We start from the raw sequence: 26,943 nt of genomic DNA on the forward strand, positions 1-26,943 counted from the left end.
TTGGGGCCTGGCATTCTCAGAGAGGTCTTGGGGAGAACAGCTGGACACTGAATTGGAAAACAGCAGGATGGAGAACTCTGGGAGCCGTGTGCAAACGGAGGCTGTATACAGACCCAAAGCAAGACGTGGTCTGGGCAGCAGGACAAGGGATCCAGGTTTGTAGCAATTACTGCTGGGCCAGAATTAGTGAGGCTTGTACCCTTGTTCTGCTGCCCTGGCCTTGGCCATCCCCCATGTCAACCCTCTCTGAACCTCCCTCCCACCTTCCTCTCAAGAAGTCAGGAAGCCATTTAGTTGGGGGAGCACAAGGATCAGCGACAGGGGCCAGAACTCCGGACCACTCCCCGGCTCCTTCCTGGCTGTCCCGGCTGACCCCAGCCCTCAGGCACCAACCTGGGCCAAGGCCGGGACGCAGAGAGCAGGGAGGGTGCGGGGCACCACTCCCACGGCCCAGGGTGGGTTCAGAGACACACACGAACCAAACTTTCCACTTCACATATGTATACACACACACACACACACACACACACAAGCAAGCCCCTCCCACACTCACGAGGCCCGGAGCAGGGCCTTCGTCCTCCCTCTCTGGCATCAATCTGTCAAAACCAGCTTTTCTGCACAAGACCACTTGCTCTTTCTGTACAACATGAATTAAATATATTATCTGTCTTTGTGCTGAGTCATGGGACATTCACAGTACAGTGGGGGAGGAGTGGAGGGATTTGTGGGGGCCAAGACCCTCAGGGCTGCTCCTCAGGCTGAGGGGGTTGGCCTGCAGGGGGCTTGTGCAGGAAGGATGGGCTCAGCCTCCCCTTGGCCTTGTCGTTCAAAACTCAGCCAAGTGTTGCAGAGACCTCGGCAATACAACGGGGGTGCTCTGCAGGGGTGTTGAGGGGTGCCTTCTTCAGGGGCCGTGGCCCCTCATCGTCTCAGCCCCCTGGGGCAGGGCTCTCAGAATCAAAGCCTGCCCTGTCCCGTCCCACCTTCTTCCACCTCAGACAGTGGCATTTACACCCTCCCTCTTGTGACCACCCTCCGGGGAGGCCAGGGGCAGGGGGAGGCTGGTGCCAGGGTCGCGTGGAGCAAAGATAGGGCCACAGGGGCTGAGAAGGAGGGGACGTGGGAGCCTGTGCCAGCCCCAAGGAGCCGAGGCTGGCCTGGCACCAGTGTCAGGGTGACCCTGCATATCTGGGTGCCGTCCCCGGGACCCTGTCCTGGGACTGGCTTACCAGCGCTCAGTCTGATAAGCAGGAGGTACTCTCGGGAGAGGGTGGACAGGCAGGAGCCTGGCTCAGAGCTCCAAGGGCAGTGAGTACTCTACCACCTGCCAACTTAAGGCAATCCCATTCAGCCTGGGGAGACGGGCAGGGCCGGCTGAGGTGGCAGGAGTGCAGCTGGCAGTACCAGGCCACCTCTGGACTCAGCTGGGCATCCAGCGGCCTATGGGGCCTCTGGCAAGGAGTGGGGAATGGGAACAGGGTGGGGTGATGAGAAGAGGGGACAGGCTATCATTCCCACTGCCGCTCCGGAGACACCCTCCTCTCAGGTGGGGGGGGTGGGCTTTGGCACACACGTTGGCACCTGGATTCCAGGGTCCCAGACAAGATGCCATGTCACTTCCTGCTCTCAGACAGGAAAGAAGTAAAAGATGTGTGGGCTCCAAGGGGTCTGTAAGGGGCTCTACCAAACGGGTGAGGCAGGCAGGCAGGCCCTGGGAGAGGCCAGGTGGGGCCCCTGTCCAGGGCACCAGGATTCTCCTGTGGGTCCCACGCCGGGGCCCGAGCACTTCAGGGTGGGAAAGCGTCTGAGGTTCCTCCCTGTGCCCTCCTCTCCTCCCAGGGAAGCAGCTCATGCCCAGGCCCTGGGCAGGTGACAGAAGGCTTGGTGTCCAGGCCAAGGCCGCTGGGGAGGCACGTAGGAGGCAGCGAGAGGAAACAGCCGTGGCCAGCAGTGCTGCCGAGAGGTCTTCTGGGCCGGCCGTTAGACCCCCGCTCCTCAGTCCTCCGAGGGCCACACAGGCCCCAGCCTGCCCCCAGTTGTGCTCAGTGTGACCTCTCGTCCCTTGGGCTGCAGCAGGGTGGGCACAGCTCAGAAGATGCTCTGTCGCCGGCTCTTCCCTCGTCCTGGAGAACAGAGGGCAAGAGGTGGGACTGCAGGCAGGAGGCTGGACCAGAGGGTACCCGAGACCAGGAGGGAAGGGCGCGCCACAGAGCTACTCTGATAGAGCCAGCAAAAGGATGCACTTGGGAGCCAGTCAGTCCTGGGTTCAAATCCTGTCTCTGCTACCTACTAGCTATGTGAAATTGCAACTTCACCTCCCAGAGCCTCAGTTTCACTGACTATGAAATGGGGAGCATTAACAGTACCAACTTCAAGGGGTGTTTTAGGATTAAATGAGATAATGCATGGAAAACGCTTGTCATGTCCGAGGCCATCAGCCGTCCTGGAGACAAAGCACAGTCCTCCCAGGGCAGAGGCTAGTTAGAGAGCTCAGAGTCTGCAGAGAGAAGGCGCCAGAGAGAGCTTGCACCTTCGTCAGGGCTACTGTCAACTGCCACGTTCTATCTTGGGTAGGGGTTGAGGAGGGAGGCACTGGGGGAGGAAGCCTGGGCAGGAGATAGGGAAACCAGCCCCTTTCCTGCTGCCCATGGGCCCCCGGAAGAAAGGCCAACGTCAGGGAGGCCATGCTGACTCTCCATTGCAGGAGGGGCTCTGGGCGCTATCTCTGTCCCTCGAGAGGGAGGGGGGAGCAGCCTGCCCTGGTCTTCTCTAACAAGGGGAGGGGAGGCACAAGCCCCTACCTGGCTGCTGAAAGGCCAGGCCCCGGTAGCCTGGGTCCTTCTGAAGCTGGATCTCCTTCAGGGAGAAGATGGAGGCAGCTGGGGTGAGAGAGGAGAAAGGCAGGGAGCACTGGGTGAAGCCGGCCCTGCTCCTGGAGCCTGTGGCCCCCACACCCACTGAGCAAACCGAGCTGGGAGCAGCCCCAGGCTGGGGAACCCCTTCAGACAGGACGGCCCAGGAGCACCTAACTGGGCCTTTCAGGCAGCGTCGCGGATCCACAGAATTTGGCCCCTTAGGTACAAACGAGAACGCAAGGAGGGGAAGCCACCTGCCCAAGGCTGCTCAGCAGGCCCCAGCACCTCCGGCCTCTTTGCTCCGGCTCTTCCTGCCCACACTGCTGCCCCCATCCCTTGGTTCTGGGGTGGCCCTGCCCCTCCCGCCGCCTCCCCAGACACTCACTGTCTTCGAGCTGGTGCACGCGCTCCCCCAGAGACCGGAAGTAGGGGTGGCTCAGGGCCGCCTCTGCCGACAGGCGCCTCTTGGATTCGCACTGAAAGGCACACAGCCGGCTACTGGACCCTCCGGTAGTGCTACTCCTCTGCTAAGCTAGATGGCCAAGGTGGGGGGCCTGAGTCTAACCTGAGAAGCCCCTGGGGCCCGCAGCCAGCCCCCACCTCTAACCCACCCCACGGCAGCCCCAGGGCTCGGGCTCCCGGGGCTCCGGCCACCAGGAGAAAACCAGAAATGGGACTTCTGGAGTGACTTCTTCTTGGGATGGAAATGTAGATGCTAACATCAATAACAGTAATATTAACATGTAATAGTAACAGATGCCCTCTCCTGTGTGCTTATTCAAGACAGGCACCATACTAAGCATGTTCCATAATCCCAATTTACCCTCAGGACCATCTTATAAAATATGTGAATTATTAATTCCACTTTGCAGTTGAGAAAACTGAGGCACAGAAAAGTTCTGTTAACTTGTCCAAAGCTACACAGCTAGTAAGTGGGTCTGCACTGGGGTTTGAGATGGGAAGTCTGTGTGGAAACCAGAGCTCCTCCTGAGCCTCGGCCTCGGGGTGGGGTACAGGGCGGATGTTCAGACTAGCGGCAGAGTTGGGGCAAGGGCGGGGCGGGGTCTCCGGACATCAGCTCTCTGTGACTGCCCGTCCCTGGGCCCAGCGGGGGCACACTCACCAGGAGGAGGCTGGTCAGGAGGTTGATGCCTTCGGTGTCCAACCTGCAGGGGGAAGGAGCTGGCAAAGGCCTGGCCTGGGTGGGGTGGGGAGGGCGGGGCGCGTGGCCACCTCCAGGAGGGTCAGCCAGGACCACAAGCAGCAGAGGAGGTGTGGGGAGGCAGGGCTACCTGGGAGCGTGGCTGATGAGCGGCTGGGGGAGGTACCGGGGGAAGTTGTAGGCTCGGAACTCGGACAGGGCCGTCACACCAGGCCACGTCTCTTCTGTAGGGGTCCCTGGGAGACGAGAGAGGGTGGGGCGGGGTGAGGGGCCAGGGCCTTGGGCGATGTGGAGGGTTGCAATGGAGGAGGGGGGGGTTGAGAGATTGAGAGGGGGCGGGGCTGCTCTTCCCAGCCCGGTATGCGCCCGGGCTGGACAGAGTTCTGGCGCCCCCTGGTGGTGAGAGGGAGGGCGCGCAGGAGACTGACCGAGGAGTCGGAAGATGAGGTGCAGCTCCTCCTTGACCGTGGAGCCGGGGAAGAGAGGCCTCCCTGTGGCCATCTCGTAGTGGATGCAGCCCACGCCCCTGCGGGGGACAAAGGGCAGGGGCGGCGTCAGGCTGTGCCCTGCCACGATGGCTCGGATGGGTCACGGCCTGGGGTGGGTGGCCCAGGGCAGAGGAGGATCCTAGCACAGCTCAGCCCCCGAATGCAGCCTCTGTCTGGGGCTTCTCCAGGCTCTAGGACGCTTTGACCTCTCCTCTGGCACTCCGCAGGGTTTGGGTCTGCACAGCCAGCACCCATGTTGCAGCTCTTTATGCAGTGTTGTCTCAAACTGTTTCCATGTGTGCCCCACCGGCAGAGAGAAGTCCATATATCCATTCTAGGGGACCCCGGGCACAGGGCACAGAGGCCATTCATTGGAAAACTGTGTTTTAGCTTTAAAATTGGACTGATTTTTCATTCTACACCAAATCACATTAATGCATGTTAATTTTAACATAAAAATAATATATCCTTTCCAAAATTTTCAGTAGAACTGACGGTTGGGGAAGATTCATCATATTTACTGTGGGGGCCCCTCCTGTACCCTCTGGTAACCCCCTACATACCCTTGGGGGAATATTTCAAAAGCATGGCCTTGGAGAGTCCATGTAGAGCCAGGGAAACCCCAGTGTAGTTCAGACTTAATTCTTCAACATCCAGGTCAGCAGGATGCCACACAGCTTTTAGTCAAAGGAGGTTAGACAGCTCTTCCCAGAGGCCCTTGGGGCAACAGAAGGGAGTCTGGAGGAGTGGGAGCCCCCCTCCCCCGATCCCACGGCACCCACTCACCACATATCGATGGGGGTAGAGTACTCTGTGGACCCCAGCAGCACATCGGGGGGCCTATACCACAGGGTCACCACCTCATTGGAGTAGGTCTTTGTGGGCACCGACTTGGCCCGGGCCAGCCCTAGGGACAGACATGTCACTGAGCCACCCTCCCCCAGGGGACCTGCATCCTGGGGAGACTGTCAGACCCCCCCCCCAGCCCCGTGGGCCCCAGCCCTCACCAAAGTCGGCCAGCTTCAGCTCCCCCCGCTCGTTGATGAGCAGGTTCTGGGGTTTCAGGTCTCGGTGCAGGATTTTGCGGCGGTGGCAGTAGGCCAGGCCCCTGAGCAGCTGGAACATGAAAATCTGGGGAGGAGGGAGGGGAAAGATGAGCAGTGGAGGGGGGGGGCATGTCCCAGCGGGGAGACCCTGCGCCTCTGCCCCACGGCTGCGATGGGGATGGGGACAGGGATGGGGGCGGGGAATGTACCTGGAGAGCTACCTGGTTCTCCTGCCCATGCTGCAGCTCTGTCCCAGGCCCCATCCACCCCAGGGAACCCATCCAGCAGGGAGGGTACCAGGTGTGTGGAGGAGCAAGAAGGTGTGGGAGGCCAGCGAGTTCTCCAGCCTGGGAGCTGAGGGGGGCCACAAAGGGCCAGGAAGCCCACCCGTGTGGGGATGTATGTGCACAGACGAGGTCACTCAGCCCCCCTGAACTTCCCTGGAAGCCTCCCTTCATCCTGGCAGGTAACTCAAACTCCCATCTGACAGATGGGGAAACTGATGCTTAGAGTTGGGGGGGAGGGGTCCCTGCTATGCAGGCTCTCACCTTGACGTTGTGCATGCTCATGAGGTTTCCACAGTGGTCCAGATACTGCTTCAGGTCACTGTCCTGGGACACAGAGCTTGGCTCAGCCCCGCCCTGAACTGACCTCAGGCCAGAGGCCCCTCCCTGGGCAGGGCCCAAGCACAGGAATAGGACGGGTCCCTGGGCTCCGAGCTGCCTCTAAGCCTGCATGGCAGCATCTGAGAACCTGATTCTAGAACAAAGCCTGGGCCACCCCCACCCCCTCCCTCACCCTCTCCCCTCCCCTCCCACAAGGAGCAGAAGCTGCCAGCCCCAGCCCAACTCACCAGGTACTCAAACACCAGGGTGAGGGACCGCTCTGTATGGATGAGGTCGTGCAGGGTCACTATATTGGCATGCTTCAGGTTCTTCAGCAGAGACACTGTGGGGAGACAGGCCCGCCTGGGTCCCTGGGGCCCCACATGCCCCTCGCACCCTCTCTTCCTGGGATCAGCCCCAGGAGTCCCCACTCCAGGAATGACCCTCTGCCTCCAGGCTCCCACCGAGGCTCAGGCCAATGAACCCCTCCTCCCAGAAGCCCCCGGGGAGTGCAGGACCCTAAGAGGCTGTACCCTCTCGGATGGCAGTGCAGGGCGCCCCCTCCTCGTGCTCCAGCCGGATCTCCTTCAGGGCCACGAGGTTCTCCGTCAGTTTGCTGCGCCCTTTGAAGACTGTGGCATAGGTGCCCTGGGAACAAGAACCCTGGCTCAGGCCCCACTCAGGCCCCACTCTCCTCTGTCCAGGCCCCTCCCCTTTTGCGCCTCTGCCTGGGCTGTGACTTCGGCCAGAGCCCCCTCCCCTTCTCCCTTCACTGAAATTCTCTGTCCTCCGAAGCCCACTTCTCTGTGAAGCTGCCCTAACTCCTCACAGTCAGGGGGCTGTCCGTCTTTAAGCCTCCAGCAGGCCAGGTGCCCCCTGCTCTGGCATGGGTTTGGTTCTTCCTCATATTAGGTTGAGGTTTACATTAGGGTCTCCTCTTGGGCTCCTGGAGGGAGAGGGCTGTGTCTCCTTCCGCAAACCTTCACCCACCCCCCAGCCCGGAGCACAAAGCCTGGTGGAGACAATGGAAAGAGCTCATGGTTCCACAGCCCTCCCTCTGTGCCAGGCACTGTCTGCGTGCCGCATGAAGCTCATGATGGTAACCTCTCCACTCCTCACGACAACCCGTGAGGTAGAACAGTTACACTCTCCATCTGACAGAGGAAGAAACAAAGGCACAGAGAGACATCACATAACTCGCCCAAGGCCACAGAGCTAATGAATGGAGTGAGGATTTGAACCCAGACAAGAAATACTCACAGAAAAAAAAGACTAGAGCCCACAGGCGACTCCACCCTCCTGCCCTCTTCCAGGACCTGGGCCCACCTCAACACCTACCAAGATCAGGCACCTCTCTGGGGCAGGGGCAGTGCGAGGGCAGAGCAGGGAAGTTGGGGAGGCCCTGATGGTTAGGATGGTTAGGATGCCTGGCTGCCCCGAGGACCAAGCCCAGCCTCTTACCTCCCCCAGTTTGTCCAGTTTCACATACGTTTCCAATTTCCCAAAGCCGATGTCTGACTGAGGGGGAGAGACATAGGTCCTGTGAGCTTGAAGGCCCGGCAGCCCCACAAACACGATACCTCCCCCATCCAGCCCCCAGGAGGGAAGGAAATGACCCCCATCAGGGAGAGGGAACGACTGAGGCTAGCTGGGCTGAGGGCAGCCACGAATCCTTCCTCTTCACCTCTCCCCCGGCCCTGTGATAAAGGCGGGAGCCCCTCCCTCCCCTGGCAGTACAGGGTGAGGTGCTAGGGCTGCTGCGCCCACGGTCGCCACACTCCTTCCTCACCTGTCTATCTCTGTCCTGCTCAGACCACTAGCTCCTTGAGGGCAGGAACTGTCTGTTTCTCCACTGTACCTCAAGTGTCCAGTTCAGAGCCCACCTCCCCAACAGCCTCTCATCAGCACACTTCTTCCAGCTCAGTGGTACTCAACTCTCAACAGTGCAGATTCCTGGGCCCCACGACCAGAAAGGCTGATTCTGTAGGTATCTGGAGCAGGGCCCAGAGTCCATGTTCTGTCAGATGCTCCCAAGCAAATCTGAGGAGCAGCCAGGATGAGAGGCAGGTGCCAGCTAGTCTACTGATCTCACCCCGGCGGAGAGCCTGGGGCCCAGAGGCGACTTGGAGCTCAGCTCCAGCCCTAGTGGGACCCACCTAGGGAACGGATGTTGACCAAGGAGGATGAGCTATATGAATCCGCTGTGGCCAGCAGGTGGCGCCAGAGACCCGGGAATCTCCCTGGAAACCGCTGCAGGCGTCAGCGGGGACAGGCAAAGCCAGCTGTCCCTGTTGGGGAGAGGGTGACTTCTGACCCTCTAGGGACTCACCAGGGAGGCGCGGCGGGACATGCGGCTAAGTGGTTTGGGCAGGTCTGGGCTCTCCAGCTGTAGCTTCTGCAGGAATTCCTGGGGCAGACGGATGTCCATGGGCAGGGAGAGCCTCTTACTGATGTCCTACAGTGACCGGGAGGAGACAGGGACACCAGTGTTTGCTCCCAGGTAGCTAGCACTGTGGGACCCTTGCCCGTCACCCTGGGCCCGGCATTCCCTGTGGAGCAGCTCCAGCAGCGCCAAACCACAGCTGTGACCCAGGCTCACAGCCGCTTCACAGACATGCTCAGAGACAGTCATGAACCCCAGGGGTTGCTGTGTGACCTTAGGAGGTCCTCTCCCCTCTCTGGGCTGCACTGTCACCATCTGCAGAATGAGATTCCCACAGACTCTGATTCTGTAAGCACAATTTTCTTATACTTGGGCATATGCGTATGGGTCATAAGAACAACAGTCAAATTGTCTAGTACCGGGAATGTCCTAAGCACTTGGCATATATGAACGCATTTAATCTTCACGATGACCATTTTAACACAAGGAGACTGTGGTACACGGAGGTTGAGAAACTTGCTCGAGGTCACAGAGATAATCAATGGCACAGCTGGAATTTGAACCCATGAAGTCTGGCTCCAAGGCAACCACCCTCCTGGGCACACATTTGTGGGTGCGTCCTGCCACGTGTACAGGGCAGAGCCCAGAGCCCCTCACCTCCATGGAGAAGCGGCGCTGGCTCTGGCGTCGGTACCGCATGCCAGGGGACGGCTGCCCGGGGTCCTCCCCACTGTCTGTGGGGGAGAAGGTGCTGGATGCTGGCTGGAGGTCTCTGCCAAGAGGACCGAGCTGCAGGTCTGAGAGGGAGAGGCATGAGCTCCCCTCCCTGCTCTCGGCCCTGACGGAGGGGATTCTACCCCCCACCTCTGTCCTCACCCTCCAAGGCCAGCGGCGACGCTGAGGTCAGGGAGGGCAGGGATGGGCTTGGGGGGACACCGGCAGCGGGGGGGCCCAGACCCCTCACCCTCATTGCGCCGGTTGTGGAGCTGGTTCAGCTGCTCTGTGAACTCAGCCAAGGACTCCTCGATGGTCTCAGTGCGGGGCACTGACAGGGAAAAGCGGCGCTTAAAGTTCTTCATCTTGTTCATGGTCGGGAGGGGCCAGGTGGCGGGGTCCTGAGATGGAGAAGAGCAGGTGAGAACAAGGCACAGGGTCCAGTCGACACCAAATGTGAATTCCGGGTCTTGGTCTCGGTCTTCCCACCAAGCTCTGTTGCCCTGCACTGGGAGCCAGGGTCATCTTCTCCACCAAAGTGGGAGCTCCTGGGGGAAGAAGTCCTGACCCTCTTACTCCCTGTGACTCTCATCCCCCCAGGATTCCCTGCCCCTGGGGAGATATGCACAATATGTATCAACCAGACAGCAAAGTACTCCTTATAACAGAGGCAGGATGGCCAGTAGGATACTGGAGGCCCTCCAGGCCCAGACGGTAAACTTTTAGCTGCCAGAGGTCTAGAGAGTTCTGGAAGGAGGGCTGCGGTGGCCCTTCGGCCACCAGCTCTTTTACCAACTTGTGTGTCAGTGTTTAAATACATCTACAGCCAGAAGCCTTGCTGATTGATGCCCATAGCTGAGCCTCAGCCCGGCCTCCACTCTTGTGACATAGTCTGGTCCAAACCCCACTGCATCCTGATACTGACACCGGAAGGTCCCTGTCTGGCTTGTCCTGGGTCCCCAGGAGGCAGGAAATGAGAGGAAAGGGACGAGAGAGGGGATGTGTGCCTCTGAGGGGCCCAGCCCCATCTCTCTAGTTGAAATTGGGATGTCAGGAGCAGCTGAAGGTCTCACGGGAAACAGAAGTTTGCCGGAAACAGAGGCCCCCGGGGAGGGAGGCTGGGCCCTGCTGGCCCCTCCCACTCGAGCCCCAGCAGGCAGGGTGTCCACCGCAGAGAACACAATAGGGAGAGGGGTGGGCTGCTTTGCTCATCCCCAGGCCTCTTCCCCAGCCAGAAGGAACCCCCTCCCTGCGGCTCCTCAGCCCTCCAGCCCTCTGAGTGAGGAGACCCTACTGGCCTCCCAGCGAGACTGGTGCAACTGCTTCTTCCCACAGACCTTCCTCTCTGTCCTGCCCTGAAAACCCAGAGTGAGGCTGTCCTGCCTCCCCTCCATGGTTTCATGAGCTCCCAGTGTGGCCGCCCCTTCATCCTGCTCTGTCCAGTGGGGCCAGGACCAAGAGGCCTCACAAGGGCGCCCACCCACACCTGCCAAAAAGGTGTCAGGGGTCAGCCCTGTGCTGGGAGGGGGCCCCCTGCACCCTCTCCCAGCTTTTACCCGTGCACCAGGCACCACCCATTCCCAGAGGATGCTCTCAGCCCATCACTGGCCAGTACCCAGTTGCCAAGGCAACCAGGCCCCTCCTGAATCCTCCTGGTTTAAGGGATTATGGGTCAGTAACATGTTTGCTTTGCTTAATGATCACATCCTTCTGTCCTCAGCCAGCCTGCAAAGGGTCCTTTCCCTGGGCCTGCAGGCTGCCCCCAAATGCAGCTAAGCTGTGGCCCTCCACCTCCCCTAAGCCCAGAGACTGGGTCGGGCCAGGCCCTCCTTCCTAGGCCAGCGCCTCTCAGAGGAGAGGCCTCGGGTCTGCACTGCCAGCTGAGCCTGTCGGTGGGCCCTGAAGTCTCAGGCAGTTCAGCTCAGCAAAGGAGGACTGAGCTCCTGCCACATGCCAGGCTTTGTGCTAGGCCCAGGGACTGCAGCGTAAGTGACGTATGGTCCCTGCTCTCAAGCAACTCAGGGGCTGGCGAGGCTTCCTTCCATGAGAAGGCAGCTGACAGCTCTTCTTCCAGCTTCCTTGGCAAAGCCCACCGGCCTTGGACTTTCCTGATCCTCCATCCAGAAGCTCATTCCTGCCACCCAACCTCAGCCGCTCCTCCGTGGCTGTCTCCGGCCTGCTGTCTACGGGATTCTCATAGACAGGAAGCTCCCAGGGCAGCTGTGCGCCTCGCACGCTTGTGTGCAGCCAGCCCGGGGGCACCCATAATGGAGCTTCATGATGGTAGCGCACGTGGGTTCCAGCGACATGAGGACCTAGACACGCCCTACGTGTTGACTCACATTTCCCACCACTACAGGAGTGGAGCTGTCCCCACCGCACAGATGAGTTGTTTACAAAGTCGGCTGAACATCAGCACCACCAGGGAGTTTTGTAAAAAATTCAGATTCCTGGGTCTCACCCTCAGATTCTGCAACTGAGGCTCTGAGGATGGTGCCTGGGAAAATGCATTTTTAAAAAGCATTCCCAGTGCTGTGGACATTCCACAGGCTTCCAGACTGCCCTACCGTGCTGAGATGGGAAGTGCTCAGAGCTGGGGAGGCGCAGGAGGTGGAGGGCATGCTGAGTGGAGCAGGAGACTCTTGAGGGGAAGAAATGTCTACCCTGCACAAACTGATGCCCTAGTCCTGGGGGGTGCAGGCACTCGGCTCCCTGAGGTCTGAGCTCTGCCAAGAGGGGCCAGCCACGCCTCCTTCTAAAAACAGGGCTCCCATAAAGCCGTCCTGCCGTCTGGGATTTATGGGATGGCGCATTGGGCTTGTGGCTCAGGAATCTACCAGTAGCCGCCATAAATCTCACGCCCTTGCTCCTGCCTGTGGAGGAGGGGGAGAGAAGCTCATTAAAAGCCTTCTGGGAGGGAGGCCCCCCATTTCCGCAAGATGAAGGGGCACCATCCCTGAACTGCACCTGCTCTCCTGATGGCTCAGTTAGGAGCAAGGAGCCACCAGCTTGGGCTTGGGGCAGGGTGGAAGATGGGACAGGGAGCCAGAGGGAGGGTGAAACTGGGGACAGCTGACTCGAGCAGGAAGGTGGGGCCAAGCGATGCAGAGGGATGGGGACCAGCTGTTCTCCACCCAGCCTGAGACGAGATCAAGAGGAAGTGGCTGTCGCTGTAGCAGGAGTGATGGAGGTCAGATGTGGGGATGAACTTCCTGATGGTGACAGGGGAGGGGGCAGCAGGGGTGGTGACCGCAGCAGAGAGTGGACGCCTCTCTCTGCTGGGGACAATCGGGGCATTGAACCCAGCAGGGTCTTGGGTGTGACAGGGCAGACTGGGCAGTGAATGGTCTGTTGTTCCCGAGCTCAAGACACAAGATGCCTCTGTCACTTTTCCCTTGGGAGAGTCAGCTCCTCAGATTTGGTGGTCGAGGGGGAAGGGAGACAGGAAAAGGGCCTGTCACCTTGGTGCCGTCTGCCCCTCACCCCCATCTGGGGACAGAAGGGCTCAGTGTGACCCAGCCTGAGGCCAGCCCAGGGCCAGGCACAGTGTGGCCTTTGTCCCAGAGCCAGGGAGCCATCTGGGGCTGTCCCCGGGCAACTGGTGCCAGGGGAAGAGGGAGATGGGTGTCCAGGGATGTTGGCCGGGGTGCGGTGGGGGGACATGGAAGGAGGACAGTCCCCCATGGGAGCCGTGGGGATGGGCAGGCAGACCCCCAACCAGGCCTGCCCCTTGCCCCCCTGCCCAGGTAAGTCCATCAAGTTCTCAGCCCACCTCCCATCCCTTCCTCCTGGGCACACACCAGCCAACCCAGAGGTCCCTGCTGGCACCAGAGAAGTAGGCCTGAAGGAAGGAGCCAGGCCAGGGGAAACCGACCTCGCCAGAGGCCACTGTGCGCCAGGGAGAAGCGCCGGACTCCCAGCGTGTGAGCAGAGAAGGCACTTACAGAGGCCCCTCTCCAACCCCTCACCGGCCCTGGAGGACTGGAGGACGCGGAGGCTCTGAGAGGGGAACTGACTTGCAGAAATGCATGCAGCAATTTCCTGGCTGTTGCCAAGTGCACCAACTCCGTGACCACATGGCTCCTTTCTCCTCCCAACTGGATCTGGCCCCACCCCGCCCCTCCCTGTGGCCTAGGCTGTAAGGCTGTTTCTCCACTAACCCCACCATGAGTTAATAAAAGCCAGACAAACCCAGGTTCAAATTCTGGTGCTAGCACTAGCAGGCTGTGTGATGGCGAATGAGTTACACAATCTCTCTTCGCTTTAGCTCTGGTCATTCATTCAACAATTACTTATTGAACAGCTATTATACACCAGGCACTGTGGTTGACCCTAAGAATCCATTTGTGAACAAAACAGACATTCATCTTGCCCTCATGGCACTTACATTCTAATGGGGGTGGGGAGGGGCAGCACAGACAATAAAATAAATAAAATACACAGTATGTTAGATGGTGGCAAAGACAATGGAGGAAAATACAGCAGAGAAGAGGGTTGGGGTGTGCGAGGTGGGGCGTTTTAAATAGGGTGGTTAAGAAGGCCTCTCTGGGAAGGTGACATCTCAGGAAAAATTCCAAGTAGGTGTAGGCGAGGGAGCTAGTCATGTGGAATCTGGGGGAAGCAGATCAGCAACAGAACAGCAGGTACAAAGGTCCTGAGGCAGGAGTGAATTTCGTATGATCTATGAACAGAATGTGGCTGGAGAGGAGGCCAGAGGGGAAGATGAGCAGACCATGTCAGGCCTTGTGGGAACAAGAGGGTGTGAGAAGATGAGTGATGTGATCCCACTTTGATTTTAATAGGCTCCCTCTGGCCACTGTGATGAGAACAGACTGTGTGGGCAAGGAAGGAAGCAAGGAGCCTGATCAGGGGGCTACTGTAGAGATCCAGGTGAGAGATGGTGGTGGCTGAGACCAGCGTGAGAGCAGCGGAGGTGGGGAGAAGTGGTTGGCTTCTGGATAGATTTTGCAGGTGGAGCCAAAGAGTCTGCAGACGGATTGTACATAGGGTGAGAGAAAGGAGGCAGGCACGACTCTGAAAGGTTTTGGCCTGAGCAACTGGAAGGACAGGGAGGTGTAAAGGGCTCCCGGACCCAATTCCAGCGTGTGTGTGCGTGTGCGCGTGTGTGCATGCGTGTGTGCACATGTGTGTGTGCCGAGGCCTCCCCACACCAACGAGCAGTTCTCCGACACCAGCAGGGTGTCCACCAGGACACAGACCAGGTTCCGTAGGTGAAGGGCTCAGCCCCACAAGACCGCCCTGCACTTCAGGCGCCAGCTGCAAGCCCAGGCTGTTGCCAGCGCTCTCACTGACTGGCTACAAATTAGAGGTTCCAACGACCCCCTCCTCGGGTTCAATTAATTTGCTTGAACAGCTCACAGAACTCAAGAAAATCCATTTACTCACTAGATTACTGATTTATTACAAAGGACATTAAAGGACACGAATCAACAGTCAGATGAAGATATAGGGTGGGGTCCCAAACAAAGCAGCTTCTGTCCTGTGGGGCTGAGGCCCGGCACGCTGGCACGTGGAAGCGTTCTGCTTTCCCAACATGGAAGCTCTCTGAAAGAGGGCCGAAGAGCTGTCCTTTTGGATTTTTATGGAAGTTTCATTACATAATCATGATTGATTAAGTCATTGGCCATCGACCATTGATTCAACCTGAAGTCCCCTTCCCCTCCCCAGAAATCAGGGGGTTGGACTGAAAGTTCCAATCCTCAGATCACAAGGCTGGTTCTCCTGGCAACCAGCCCCCACCCTTGGGTGCTTCCAAAAGTCACCTCATTCACATAACAAAAGCCACCTTTATCACTCTCAACACCTGGGAAATTCCAAGGGTTCTGGGAGCCGGGAGCCAGGAACTGTGAACGAAGACCAAATAGATATTTCTTATAAACCCCAGCCCCGCGGGCGGCCGTTTGTGGAGATGGGAACGCTGAGGGCGGAGGCCTGGGTGGGAAGGCCAGGACTGGGGCTTTGGCCAAGCGAGTGATGTCCAGTGGACGCCCGAGGAGACGCTGAGTGTGCTAACACGACACAGCGCCGGCACAAGGAAGACCCCCAGAAAACAGCTCTCTTCTCCCCGCTAAAGTCGCCAGGCATCCCTCCCAGGCCTCCTCACAGCCCGCCAGGTGCTTTGAGACCCCGGGATGGAAGAGCGGCAAGAAGCAGCGCGCATGGTCAGCCACTGGCAGGCCTGGACCACCAGACGGCGAGGGAAAGGCCAGGCAGGCAGGGGCCCCTGACTCAGACTGACAACTCGGCAGGGCCACGCAGGGCAGGGGGCCCCAGCCTCCCAGCCTACAGCTCTCACCCCCCATCCTCGGAGGGGAGAAAGCTCCACAGGGCCAGGCTGGGCCCAGGGGCCCATCGTCCAGGTAGTGTAGACAGCCTGCTGTCCCAGACCTCTGCCAGGCCCCAGACCTAATCCCTGCCCCGGGAGGGCACCTGGGAGGGCCTGACCCGGAGACCACGGAGGCAGAGAAGAAGTTGGCAGACCATCTAGGGAAGGCGGCCAGCAGCCTCCACCTCACAGAAGTTTGGCTGCAGAGGGCAAGGAGTCAGCTTCACTTAACCTCCAAGGAGCCCGGCTTTGAGGTTCCCCAGCAAACCCTTCTGAGAAGCCCCTTTGCCTTCCTCCTGAATAAAGCCCCAGTTGGCAGCCTGCACCCAAGGCCTTTCAGGACCTGGCCCCCTTCCTCTCTGGCTTTGCTCTCCCCGTCACTCTCGGTCTGCTCCAGGCCACACCCCCACCTGCAGTCCAGGTCTCACGTCTTCAGAAGCTTCCCCAACCCCCCCAGGGCCACCAGGCACCCCTCTGACGGGCATACTCTGTGCAGGTGCATGACCTCCCAGGACCACAGCGAGGACTTCTCACGTGCCTCCCTCACCGGGGCACTTTGATCCTTATGCCCAATGCCCAGGACACACGGCTGGCACGGCTGTCTGCTTCGCAGCACATGCTGAGCTCCTAGTGTATTCCAGGTACCTGTTAGATGCTTCTCCAAGCCTCCATTTTGTTTTGTTTTCTTTTCTTTCAGATCTCAGTCTCTGTGGGCCCAGGGTCAGGGGCTGAGGATACAACTTCCAATTGCCCACTTTCTGAAGCCCAGAGGGTCTGACCCTCAGTCCCAAAAGCTGACCACCACCCAGGATCCTGTGACACCCTCTGCTGCACACTCTCTGCCCCCCTTGGTCACTCAGCCACTCTGGGCCTTTGGGCGGGTTTCAAAAGAACTCAAGGCCACAGCTGCCCAAGTCTGCATGCAGCCTCATGAGCTCAGACTTCAGAGACTGCCTCCTCCCAGTGAGAATTGTGCCTGCAGGGAGCCTGCGATACCATCTCTTCCTGCATCCTCTAACTGACCCTGCCCCGCACAGATTGAGGCTTTAGTTTCCCTGGCTTGTGACAAACCTCAGGGGAAGCCAGTCCCCACTGCTGCCTGGAGCTGGGCAGCCGCTGCAGCAGCAGAAGCCCTGGAGCCCTCATCACTGACCCGCCCCACTCCAGCTCCAGCCTGGATGAGAGGCTGCGAGCCTGGGGCCTTCTGGGTGGCCAGAATAGAGGAGGACAGATAGGCCTGCAGTCACCCTGCCAATGAACAGATGCTCTGGATACCGCCGACAGAGCTCCGAGAAGATTCCCACAGCCTCTGTTTGGAATGCAGGAAGCAGGCGGGGAGGGCCTTCTGGAGCAAGCTGGGCTCTGCAGGGAGCCTGGTCAGGAGGCAAAGCATCTGGGCCCAGGGTCGTCCCTGCTCTGGACAAATGTGCCAGTGGTCCCTGCAGCATTCACTGGGAGGGAAACATCCTCCAGCGAGAGCCACACGCAGTCCAGGCCTGCTCTCCAAAATTCTCTGCAGTTTGGAGTCACGGAAGAAATCCCAGCTCTCCCACTTACTAGCACTGGGACCTGGGAAGACACCTGTGCCTCAGCTTCTTTGTCTGCTAAATGGGGATAATCCCTAACCTCTAATCCAATTGCCACCAGGCTGTGAGAATTAACTTTCTCAGCTGCTTTCTGATGAAGTCACTGCCCTGTTTAAAATCCTTCAATATAACACTGCCCTCAGGAAAAAGTCCAAACTCCAGGGTTGGGCGACTAGGCCTCTTGTGTTTTCATCTGTCTCCTTCTTGTTTCAGTGATTGCCCCTCCCTGGAGGGTCCAGTTTTATGGAACATACTTTGCGTTCCCAAAGTAAACCACACTCACGCCCCACAGCTCTGCACATGCGCTCAGTTGGCCTGGGATGCCCTTCCTCATTTTTCCCTTGGTAAGACCGCCTCCAAACTCAACTCAAGTGTCGCTTCCCCTGGCGGGCCACGCAGGACCACACCTCCTTCCTCTAGGTAAAGCAAGACGCTTCCTCCTTGTGCTTGCAGAGCAGCCTGTGCGTGTCCACAACTAGACTGTGATGGCCTCCAGGCCAAGAGCAGGGTCTCAGGCAGCTTTGTTCCCCTAGCGCCTCATGCCTCACATGTGTAAGGACGCTGCCCGGGGCTCAGTCAGCGTTTGTGGAATGGATGAACAAATGGCTGAATCAGAGCACGGCCACTGTACCACAATGACTCGTTTAAGCCTCTTCCTCTACAGATATATGAACATTAGGCCCCTTGAATCCCCAGGACACTCCGTCTGTATGTGATAAATGCGGCTTCCCCTCCCTCTACTCTCAGCCAGGCCGGGGACCTGGTCTAGGTTTATCTTCTCCTCGTCAGGCAGCCCCACTCTTGGTAGGCAGGACTTGAGTGGGAACTGGAACACAGCGACTGGTGGGCCGGGGACTAGAGGAAGCCAGCAAAGAGCTCACAGCTTCAAGGGTCAAGCCAGGCACGACCTCTCCCTAGACACCTTCTCTGATGCCCCTCACGTCTCCTCTAGCCTGAAACCCCGCCAGCCCCAGCCAGGTGCGGCCCCTCCCCTGTGCTCCCACAGCATCCTGGACGTCCCCCAGCATAACACTTGGCTCCCTGTGCTGTAACTGTTACTTGTCTACTTCCCAAGTTTGCCTGTGAGCTTGTTAAGCACAAGGACGGGGTCTGTCTCATTATTATACCCACAGAGCCTGACACAGGGCCTGGCACCAAGTGAACAGTCAAGTGATAGGTGAGTGAATATATGAAAGCTGTGAACTCCTAGGTCCAGGAGCGCTTTGGAGGGACTGCCAGAGGACTGTCAGTTGCCACCGGACTCAAAGCCTCAGCCTCAACCTAACCCTCCTTCTCAAGCCAGCTCCTGGCCCTGATGGCAACGGTGGGGTGGGCTGGGGCAGAGGGGGCAGCTTCCTGCCCAGCAGCAACTCCCTAAGTGAGGTCTGAGGAGGCTGGCAGGTGCCACACCACAGTGAGGGATGGACTAGGGGTGGGAAAAATCCTGAGAGGTTCCAACTGAACATTCTTGGAGTTGGGGATGCCAGGACTTGTGGGGAGGGGGTTGGCAGGGCTCTGGGGCCCTCCTCATGGGCTTGCAGCCCTCAGGGGCAGATTCCCAGAGCCTCATAGGTCAGGTGCACTACCCAGGCTCAGACCTAGGCCGTGACCCCAAAGATGGCCCCTGCTGACCCCGGACTGCCCCACTTCTAGCCCTTCTGTGCCGGCCCCATCAGCCCTGCTGATCCTCACTCTGCTCTCTCTGGCTTCCTGAGGCTCAAGGAAGGGAGGCACATGTATCATCTGGGATTTTCTTTTTGACCTTTTTTGGAGACCCAGCAGAGGCTGGCCTGCAATCTTTGGAGAGGCTCTGGATTTCCAAGTGTTCAGATGGGACAAGGTGCCTTTCTGTCAGCTCTGGTCCTGGCCGTGCAGAACATCCTAGACCGGAGGCTAGAGAAAGGGGCCAGTGCCGGCAAGACCTCTGGCTCCCACATCTGGCTGCTTCCAGACAAGGCCCACCTCGCTTCCGAGCAGAGGAGACCATTTCCTACCCCTTTAAGCAGCCCCTGTTAAAGACCTTCGAGGAAGGTCCCTCACCGACCACCCGGTGTTTTCAAAATTCCAAAGTCTGGAACCTTTTCTTAGGTCTTCCTTAAACCCCAAAGAAAATAGTCCACATTTGTTTCCTCTCTGCTTAAGCACAGATGCTGATGTCCACCATCTTCTCCACAATAAAAAGGAGGAGAAATAAAGAGCATCAAGTTCACCCCCTTCTAGCTTTCCCTCGTCCAGATGCAGGAAGCTGTCACGGGATCTTAACATCTCTTTGGTTTTCTCACTATGCCTAGCTTTAGCAGCAGAACTCAAGGCTTTCAAGCACTGGATCCTGGGACCTTTCAGTCTCAAGAGCGGCGAGGGTTTCCCAGCATCTCTAGACCATATTCCTATTTATACTCCACTCCCAGCCCTCACCCCCACCAGTCTGACCCAATGACCCCACATTCCGACAGGACCCCTGGCCAACATCCTCCAACCTTTAGGGCCAGCTGGCCTCCCTCCCACCAGGCTGAGCCTTGGCCTGGACCACTTCTCCGCTCCTCCCTGTCTCCAAGGTCCCCTTTGGGAAGCCTCTGAACATGTTCAACTGTTCTCTAAGTGCCCTGTCAGTGCACCCAGCCCCAGGGCTCAGGCTCCTGGAGGGGAGGCTGGTTTCTCCTAGGCCTTCACTCATTTCACTAGTACCTGCTCGGGCCAGGCACTGTCCTAGGTTCCACGCCTGGTCTTCCCCACCCTTGGCTGCCTGGTTCTTCTGCTGTTCTCCCTCCTCGTCTGGAGGATGCACTTCCTCTACCTGTCCCTGATGTCGGCACCCCCGAGCTCCCTCTCTGCTCTCTGTTCTTCCTCCTCTACACACTCTTCCCAGTGACCTCGTGTTTTCCTGCAGTGGAAACCGCCACCCACGTGCTGATGACTCCCAGATCACAGTTCTGGCCCCACCACGCCCCTGAGCCTCACATGCACAGGTCCGACTGCCAGCTGGGCACCTCTGTCTGGATGTCCCCCAAGGGTCTGAGATACGAGAATACTCCCGGGCCTAGGACAGTACCAGAGATAGCCAGTAGTTTGAGATGTGCTTTCAAGTGAAAAACGCAGATGTGTGCGACTTGTAAAAGCTGTATGTGTGCTAGACACACACGTCGCACACGTATAGATATAAACACAAGCACTAGCTATGATCCGGAAGGATGCAAGTTAAAATGCTAACAGTAGTTACCTCTGGGTGGCAGAATCGTGGGTGATTTTAATGTCTTCTTTTTGTTTATTTGCATCTTCTAGTATCTCCACAATGAACATTCGTTGCTTATGTTAAAAGAAGTAGTAATTTTTAAATGAAAAGAAAGTATTTTTAGATTGAGATTCCAGACCGTTTAGTGCAGGCCTTGGGAGAACTAGAATCATCTCAAGAAGGGGTCGGCAAACTTCTTCCGTGAAAGGCCAGACAGTCAGTATTTCAGGTTTTGTGGGTCATTTGGTCTCTGCTGCAGTCACACAACTCAACCCTTGCAGAAAGTACCCACAGGCAAGAGGTAAATGAATGAGTGTGGCTGTGTTCTAGCAAACCTTTACTCATAGACACTAAAATTTGAATTTTATATAATTTTCAAGTGTCACAAAATATTATCTACTTCTTTTGAATTTTCCCCAACTTAAAACTGTAAAACCCATTCTTAGCTCTTGGGCCATCCTAAAATAGGCTGGATTTGGCCAAGAGCCATGGTTTGCCAACCTCACCCTTGAGCATCCAGGTGAGGTTTGAATCCAGCACCCTTTCCTCTGGGAGGTATTTTTCTCCTGCTATCTGACAGCAAGGAGCCTTCCAGGGCTTCCTTGTCCATCGGAGCCGTGGCAGGGACTGGCTAGCTAGGCCTCAGCTGGGGAAAGCCCCTGTGCTCCAGAGTTTGAAGGAACAGAAGGCGGAGGCCCTCCTGGGGTCTCAGAGCGATCCTTGTCAGCAAGATTGGCAAAAGCTGGAACCACAAACCAGCAGTCTTGGATGGGGCTTTAGAAATCCCCGGTCTGTGCCCTCATTTTTCAGGTGAAGAAGGCAAGACTCAGAAAGGGGAGTGACCTGCCCAAGGCCACTCCGTTGATGGGGCAGAGCTAAGACTAGCACGGAGGCCTTGTGACTTTGAGTTCAGTGCCCCTGCTGCTCCGCCGGCGTTGGAGGGGACTGCAAGGACCTGACCAGAGATGGCACTCCCTCCACAGGGCAGCATCTCTAGGGCAATCATCAGCCCACTCAAGGGCTCCTTGCACAGGGAAGGAGCCATGTCGGATCTGGCATCAGCCCAGAATGTGGCACCCAGCCCAGCCATGGCAGGCGGTGCTGCTAGCTGGGCTCCACGCCAGGAACAGGGAGGGCTCTGGGACCCCTTTCCTGGCCTCACCCCATGCCCTGCTGGCAGGGTGGTCTGGAGACCCAGCACTGTTGATGTCACGAGTAACACCCTCCAGCACAGGGCCTACCGCCTCCCTGCTTCCAGCCACTGGATCCCGCTAGGACGTGGGGAAGGACAGCCATGTCCCCCCCAGGGCCTGGTCACCCAGCGAGGGTCTCCTTTGCTGGATGGCTGGGGCCAGAGGAGAGAAGCAGCCCTGTTCCTGAGGAGGACTACCAAAGGCAGGAAAGGGGAGGCTTCTTTAGGGAAGCAAGGTGAGGACAGAAATCACCTGGAGTTTTGTCAGAACTTCCCATGAAAACGATAAACTGCAGAGGGTGCTCAGGGTGAGGGAGGGCAGAAACGTCTGAAGAGCAGAGTTCCCTTCCTCATTTGGGGCCTGAGCCCTGGTTCCCACAGGGATCGAGCAGAGGCCAGGCTACTGAGAACTGCCAAATGTGGCCCTTAACTCCGCTTGTCACCACCCCTCGATAATGCCACCAGGTAAGGCAAAAAGCTAGATTGAGGGCATTACTTCATTGGGATCCTGGCAACCACATGAAGGAATACCATTACTCTCCCCATTTTCTAAACCAGGAAACTAAAACTTGGGTGACCAAGTTCCTTCATCTAAGGCAACGCTCCATGAACGGCAGAGGCAGGATCTGAACTGACCCCAAAGTCCATAAGCTGCCTCCACCATGGGGGACAGGAGACGCACGTTCAGCATGTAAGGAATGAGCGAATGCATCAGCCAGCCACTATCCAGTCATCTTGTCTCTCCCACCCGCCATTTCCAGAGAAGGCTACTTAATGCTGGCAGGGTGGGGTGGGAGCACAGGGTGAGACCATTATCCAGAGTTCCAAGAAAGAGAGTCTGACCACTGTCCCTTCAAAAGTTCTGGCCAATGTCTCTGAAACCAGGGTATCCTGTCTCACCATGATCACTCAAGCTGCGAGGGAGCTTCAAGAGCCTTTTTGGTTCAAAGCCAAACCTCACACTTTTGCCTCCCTGTCCCTCCTCCTCTGCAGATGGAATGTGGAGATTTCAGGGCCGGATGGGCACTCCTTCAGACAGGAGGTCTGGCTGAGATGTGCCTACAGCCTTCCCTCCACCCGATCTGCGGCTGCGCCTCTGGCCTGCTCCTGCCAGGCCCAGCCGCCAGCTCTGTCGTGATCCTGGGACCCGGAGCCTCTGCCTGAGCTGCCATGAGCCCGGCATCAGAGCTGGAGTGTGTGTGTGTGTGCACAGCCGTGGGGACCAGGACAAGACAGGACTAACCGTGGTGTGATCCCAGCCCCTGGAGATGTGAAAGCGCTCGCTCAGCAGCTAATGCCAGGAGGGCGAGGGTGAACGGTCTGGGGTAGGGGAGAGAACAGGGCTGGAGAAGAGAAATGTGACTCATTCCTAAAAGAGTGAAGCTAATTAGGTAAGTCTGGACCCAGGCCAGCCACTCCCTCATGGACAACAGAGTAGAACAGGGACAGCGACTAATTAAGTCTCAGGGAGGGTCTTCTTACCCAGGGGCAAGGAAGCGCTGCCAGAGGCGCTTGGAGAGGGAGGCTGTTGGTTTGCTGGCTCCCAGTGCCTACCTCACTCATCCCGGAAACCAGAGGGTAAGAGTCCCCATAGCACACATTCCTGGTCCCCTCCCGGCAGGTTTCCATCCGACCTGCACCCCACCCCCCATTCTCTTACACAGAGCCTTCCTCCCCAACCTGGAAGGGCAGGAAAGACCCCGTCCAAGGGCTTGGCCTGACGAGATTAGCTAAGCCTGCCTCGGTCTGTACCCCAGAGCCAAGCACGACATGATAATATGGAATTCCCTTTCCAAATAGCCAGTGACAGTACAGCTACCAATTATTCAGCATCTGCCACATGCCAGGTACTATGGGCTACTTCATTTAATTCATATGACAACCTTCCCTATTATGATCTCCATTTCACAGATGAGGAAACTGAGGCTGGGAGAAGCTCAGCAGTTTGCTGAGGAGAGGGGATCACATAGCTAGTACGATGTGCTGGAGGTGGACTCCAACAAGGCCCTGGGTTTGCCCTCCCGTTAGGTCTCAAAGTCAGTTAGGGAGGGAAAGAAGGAACCAGGGGAGGGATAGATGGAGATGCTGGACAAAAGCCCAAAACAAGGTGACCCTAGAAAGGAGAGGCATGGTTGGGGAGGAGCTGGGAGGAGCCAAGGCAGGCTCTGCCCTACAGCATGGGGCCTGTTGGCCTGGCATAGGAAGGCCCAAGTTGCAGAGGACAGAGTCTGGGTCTGTAGAGAAAAATGCAGCCATAAAGGCAGCTCCATCTCCTCTAAGCCCAGGCGGTGCTTCCAAGGCAGGCAGCCAGATCCCATGAGATCTCAGACCAGGAACCTACCTGTTCCTCAGATCTGGCGCCCACTCTCCTGCACCCCATGGAGAAGCCTAGCTCTGCCTGGCACAGGACCAGCGGGAGCCTCACTACTCAGAGCACTCTGTCCCCATCCTTCCTGCTCCTGAGGACTGATATAGATGCAGAGAACTCCAGAGCGGGCTGGGAACCCCCTTGATGGGATGGGGAGAGAGCAGGGGGCTTGGGGTCAGAGGGAAGTGGGCTAGATCCCACCTAAGCTGGTCTCTCAGAGTCTCCGTCTCCTCACCCCTAAAATGGGGATAATAATACGTACTTCATAAAGCTGTGTGACATGCTGCTTGGCACCTGGTAGATGTTCAGTAAATGGCAGCCACTAAAGCATTCAGAAATAGGATGTAACTTACTGAAGTCTACTCTGTCTCTGGAAACTCCAAGAAGTCTGGGAAGAAGGAAGGCTCCACTCTCCTGGCGGGACGTGGGCAGCCACCAGGGGCAGTGAGGCTCCAGGGGTGGGGGGAAGTCAGCCTCCCAGGCTCACCGGCTGCACAGGGGGTGGCTGGGTCAGGGTAACCCAAGACAGGAGCTTTGCTGTGGCAAGGTGACCCTCTCCAGATGGCCTTCAGGATGCAGACCAGGACCCAGAGCCCATGCTGCGGGCCACCCTCACCTTCCCCCAGCACTAAGCAACATGGTCCCAGCCCCTCCCAAGGCCAGAAGAAAGGCAGGGGACCTCTGAGGATGTGCCTGTCAGCCAGACGTTCCAGGTGTCCTCGAGGATTCTGCCTCCTCAGGCCAGTGTCCAGGAATGTGCGGTGTGCCTGTGCCCAGTGGAAAACGCCACATGGACATGCCAAATCTCTCAGAGCGCTGACACAGGAGGGGCAGGCAGTGCTGGCAGTGAGTCACAGGGCCCAGGCCGCTGTTGAGGAACTGCTGAGGGCTGAGCTGGGGGTGGGCATGAGGGTCTGGGGAGCTGATCCCCACTCCTCACAGCCCCAACTCTCCTACCCCTACTGTCAGGAAAGGGTTCAGAGAGAATTAGAAAGAGGCCACGGGTGCCTAGGACGGTGTTGGCCCCACAGCACAGAAAATCTGTCCCTGTCTGCACAGCGTACTCCCACCTCAAGGCTTCAGGCAGCTCCCAGGAACCCCGCCCCCACAGGGAGAGAACAGGGGCTACAGCCCATACCCATTCCAATTCTCATTCCTGATCATCTCCCCCCACACAGCAGAATCCTCAAGCCACATCCCCTTAGCCCAAGAGGCCACCCACTCTTTCCCATCGCTGCATTAACCCTTTGCCCGCTGCTGCTGCTGCTACCGCCGCTGCTGAGTGGCGGCCACTGCCCCTTTGGGCTCTGGGTGGGCAAAGAGAGAAGCAGCAGCAGTCCCCAGAGGCCCCAGTCAACACCCTCTCCCCCTCCAGTCTCTGTAACCTGCAGCGTTTCGCGCGTCCTTCGCTGTGCACCCCCCGCCTGTCGCTCGGGAAAGTTCACTGAGCCCAGGAAGCCCCGCACTCGCGGGCGCTCTCCTCACCGGAGACTCCTGACCCTGGCCCTTCCCAGAAAGAAGGGCGATTAGAAAGCCTCTGGTGGAAAACTTTGCTTCCCCGGGTTCAGACCGGAGCCCGGGGGCCAAGTGAGTCCCGATGGAGACTCGCTGCGGGGTCGGGGATCTGAGAATGCAGAAGAGCCCTCCCTCCTACGCACCTGGAACTTGGGAGTGGCCTCTACAAGGCATCACCCCCCCCCCCGCCGACACACATGCCCACACGCCTCGTGACCGCCGACCTCCCCCCGGAGCTCGGGCAGTTCCCTCCAACCTCTGGCCCCAGGGCAAAAGCAGAACGGCGCCTTTAAGGGCCGCTCCGCTTACCTTTGCTCCGTTTCCCGGCGCCGCGGTGGGTGCCCCCTTCTCCGACCTCCCTTCCTCCGCCGCGCGCTGCCCCCCAGCCGCCCGGACACGGCACGCCGCCCGCGGGACTCACCGCGCGTGTCCTGGGGGCACCGCGACGGCCAGGGGCGGCGGGGCTGGGCGCGCGCCCTGCGCCCTGCTGGGGTCCCTGCCGGCTCGGGCTGCTTCCCCCACTCCGGAAAGGTGAGCGGCTCCCCAGAGGAGCTGCAACCTGAGCTGGAGGAGGAGGAGGAGGAGGAGGAGGAGGAGGGAGAAGGGGAGGGGAAGGGACCGGGAGGAGGAAGGTGGGGAAGAGGAGGGAGGGGAGGAGGAGGAGGAAGGGAAGAGCCCGGCCCCCGCCAGAGTTTTTCACGTGTACAAATTGACTCCTCCCCGTCCCTCCTGCCCTGCCCACCGCTGCTGCCAATCCCTAGGGCTCCCTCTGCCCGGTGCCCACCCCTTTCTCCCACTCTGGGAACCAGGGTCCAAGCGCCTCTTCCGGTTTCGTTCCTGGGCCCGGCCTCTGCCAGCCCTCTGGGGCTGGTCCTGAGAACCTTAACCAGGGAGGGAGATCCTCTGGACTGCGGCACCCCAGGACTGGGGCCAGGGCACCGCCAGGGCACCGGGGTGATTTGCGGAGAGTTCCTTTCTCTAAATGTGCCCCCCCCTTCTGAGTCCAATCCTGGATCCCAGCACCTGGCACGCCAGAAGATAATGTGCACAGACAGGTCCTCTTGGTCATTTTTGCCTTTAGACTTCTTGACAGCCGTAGCCCTGGGGCTCTCCCTCTGCCCTGTCCAGTGGGACTTGTCACTTACCTTTGGGGACAAAGCTCTCACCTGGTTAGTCTCACCTCTCCAGGGCCTGAATGAAGCCTCACTACTAGCCATCAGCCCCACTCCCTACCCTGAAGGGTAATTCAGTTTGTCCTTTTGGGATTAAACCCTCCAGGCCAACTGAGAATCGTCCAAGAAGGCTTACAGAATAGCTAGTGCTAGTCAAGCTTTCATTTTACTGAAGGGGAAACTGAGGCCCAGAAAGGAGATTGGACTGACTCAAAGTCCCACAAGGAGTTAGTGACCCAGGCCAAAGGCCACTCCACCCACACCATCTGACTTCAGGGATCA

General features: G+C 58.3%; 1 protein-coding gene across 6 annotated transcripts; it reads right to left on the bottom strand.

Moving 5' to 3' along the window:
* Positions 1-552: 552 nt before the first annotated feature.
* CDK18 (cyclin dependent kinase 18) lies at positions 553-26,112 on the bottom strand. Of its 6 annotated transcripts, none has more exons than XM_058540212.1 (16): positions 25,911-26,112; positions 9,504-9,654; positions 9,197-9,336; positions 8,486-8,611; positions 7,618-7,674; positions 6,690-6,804; positions 6,405-6,499; positions 6,100-6,162; positions 5,513-5,636; positions 5,292-5,412; positions 4,446-4,543; positions 4,148-4,253; positions 3,979-4,021; positions 3,241-3,331; positions 2,802-2,856; positions 553-2,123 (listed from the first exon to the last, which is right to left on the bottom strand). In XM_058540212.1, exons 2-16 carry the CDS (start codon positions 9,625-9,627, stop codon positions 1,421-1,423), a joined length of 2,061 nt encoding a protein of 686 aa, XP_058396195.1. In that variant the 5' UTR covers positions 9,628-9,654; positions 25,911-26,112; the 3' UTR covers positions 553-1,420. The 6 variants fall into 6 exon arrangements, 5 of the variants coding, with proteins under 5 accessions (XP_058396195.1, XP_058396194.1, XP_058396193.1 ...); XM_058540211.1 differs by having other exon boundaries at positions 554-2,123; positions 9,197-9,273; positions 25,911-25,968; XM_058540210.1 differs by lacking the exon at positions 25,911-26,112 and adding an exon at positions 25,799-25,901 and having other exon boundaries at positions 554-2,123.
* Positions 26,113-26,943: the final 831 nt, after the last annotated feature.

Source organism: Diceros bicornis, chromosome 4, assembly GCF_020826845.1.
Source record: "Diceros bicornis minor isolate mBicDic1 chromosome 4, mDicBic1.mat.cur, whole genome shotgun sequence".
Classification (NCBI taxonomy): Eukaryota; Metazoa; Chordata; class Mammalia; order Perissodactyla; family Rhinocerotidae; genus Diceros; species Diceros bicornis.

What these genes read in the sequence shown, in the direction of transcription:
- CDK18 (XM_058540212.1), bottom strand. Translation starts at nt 9,627, where the DNA reads ATGAACAAGATGAAGAACTTTAAGCGCCGCTTTTCCCTGTCAGTGCCC. An exon ending in CCTCATCTTCCGACTCCTCG is followed by an intron (nt 4,254 to 4,445) that starts GTCAGTCTCCTG and finishes CTCGTCTCCCAG; the next exon opens with GGACCCCTACAGAAGAGACG. An exon ending in CTCATCAGCCACGCTCCCAG is followed by an intron (nt 4,022 to 4,147) that starts GTAGCCCTGCCT and finishes TTCCCCCTGCAG; the next exon opens with GTTGGACACCGAAGGCATCA.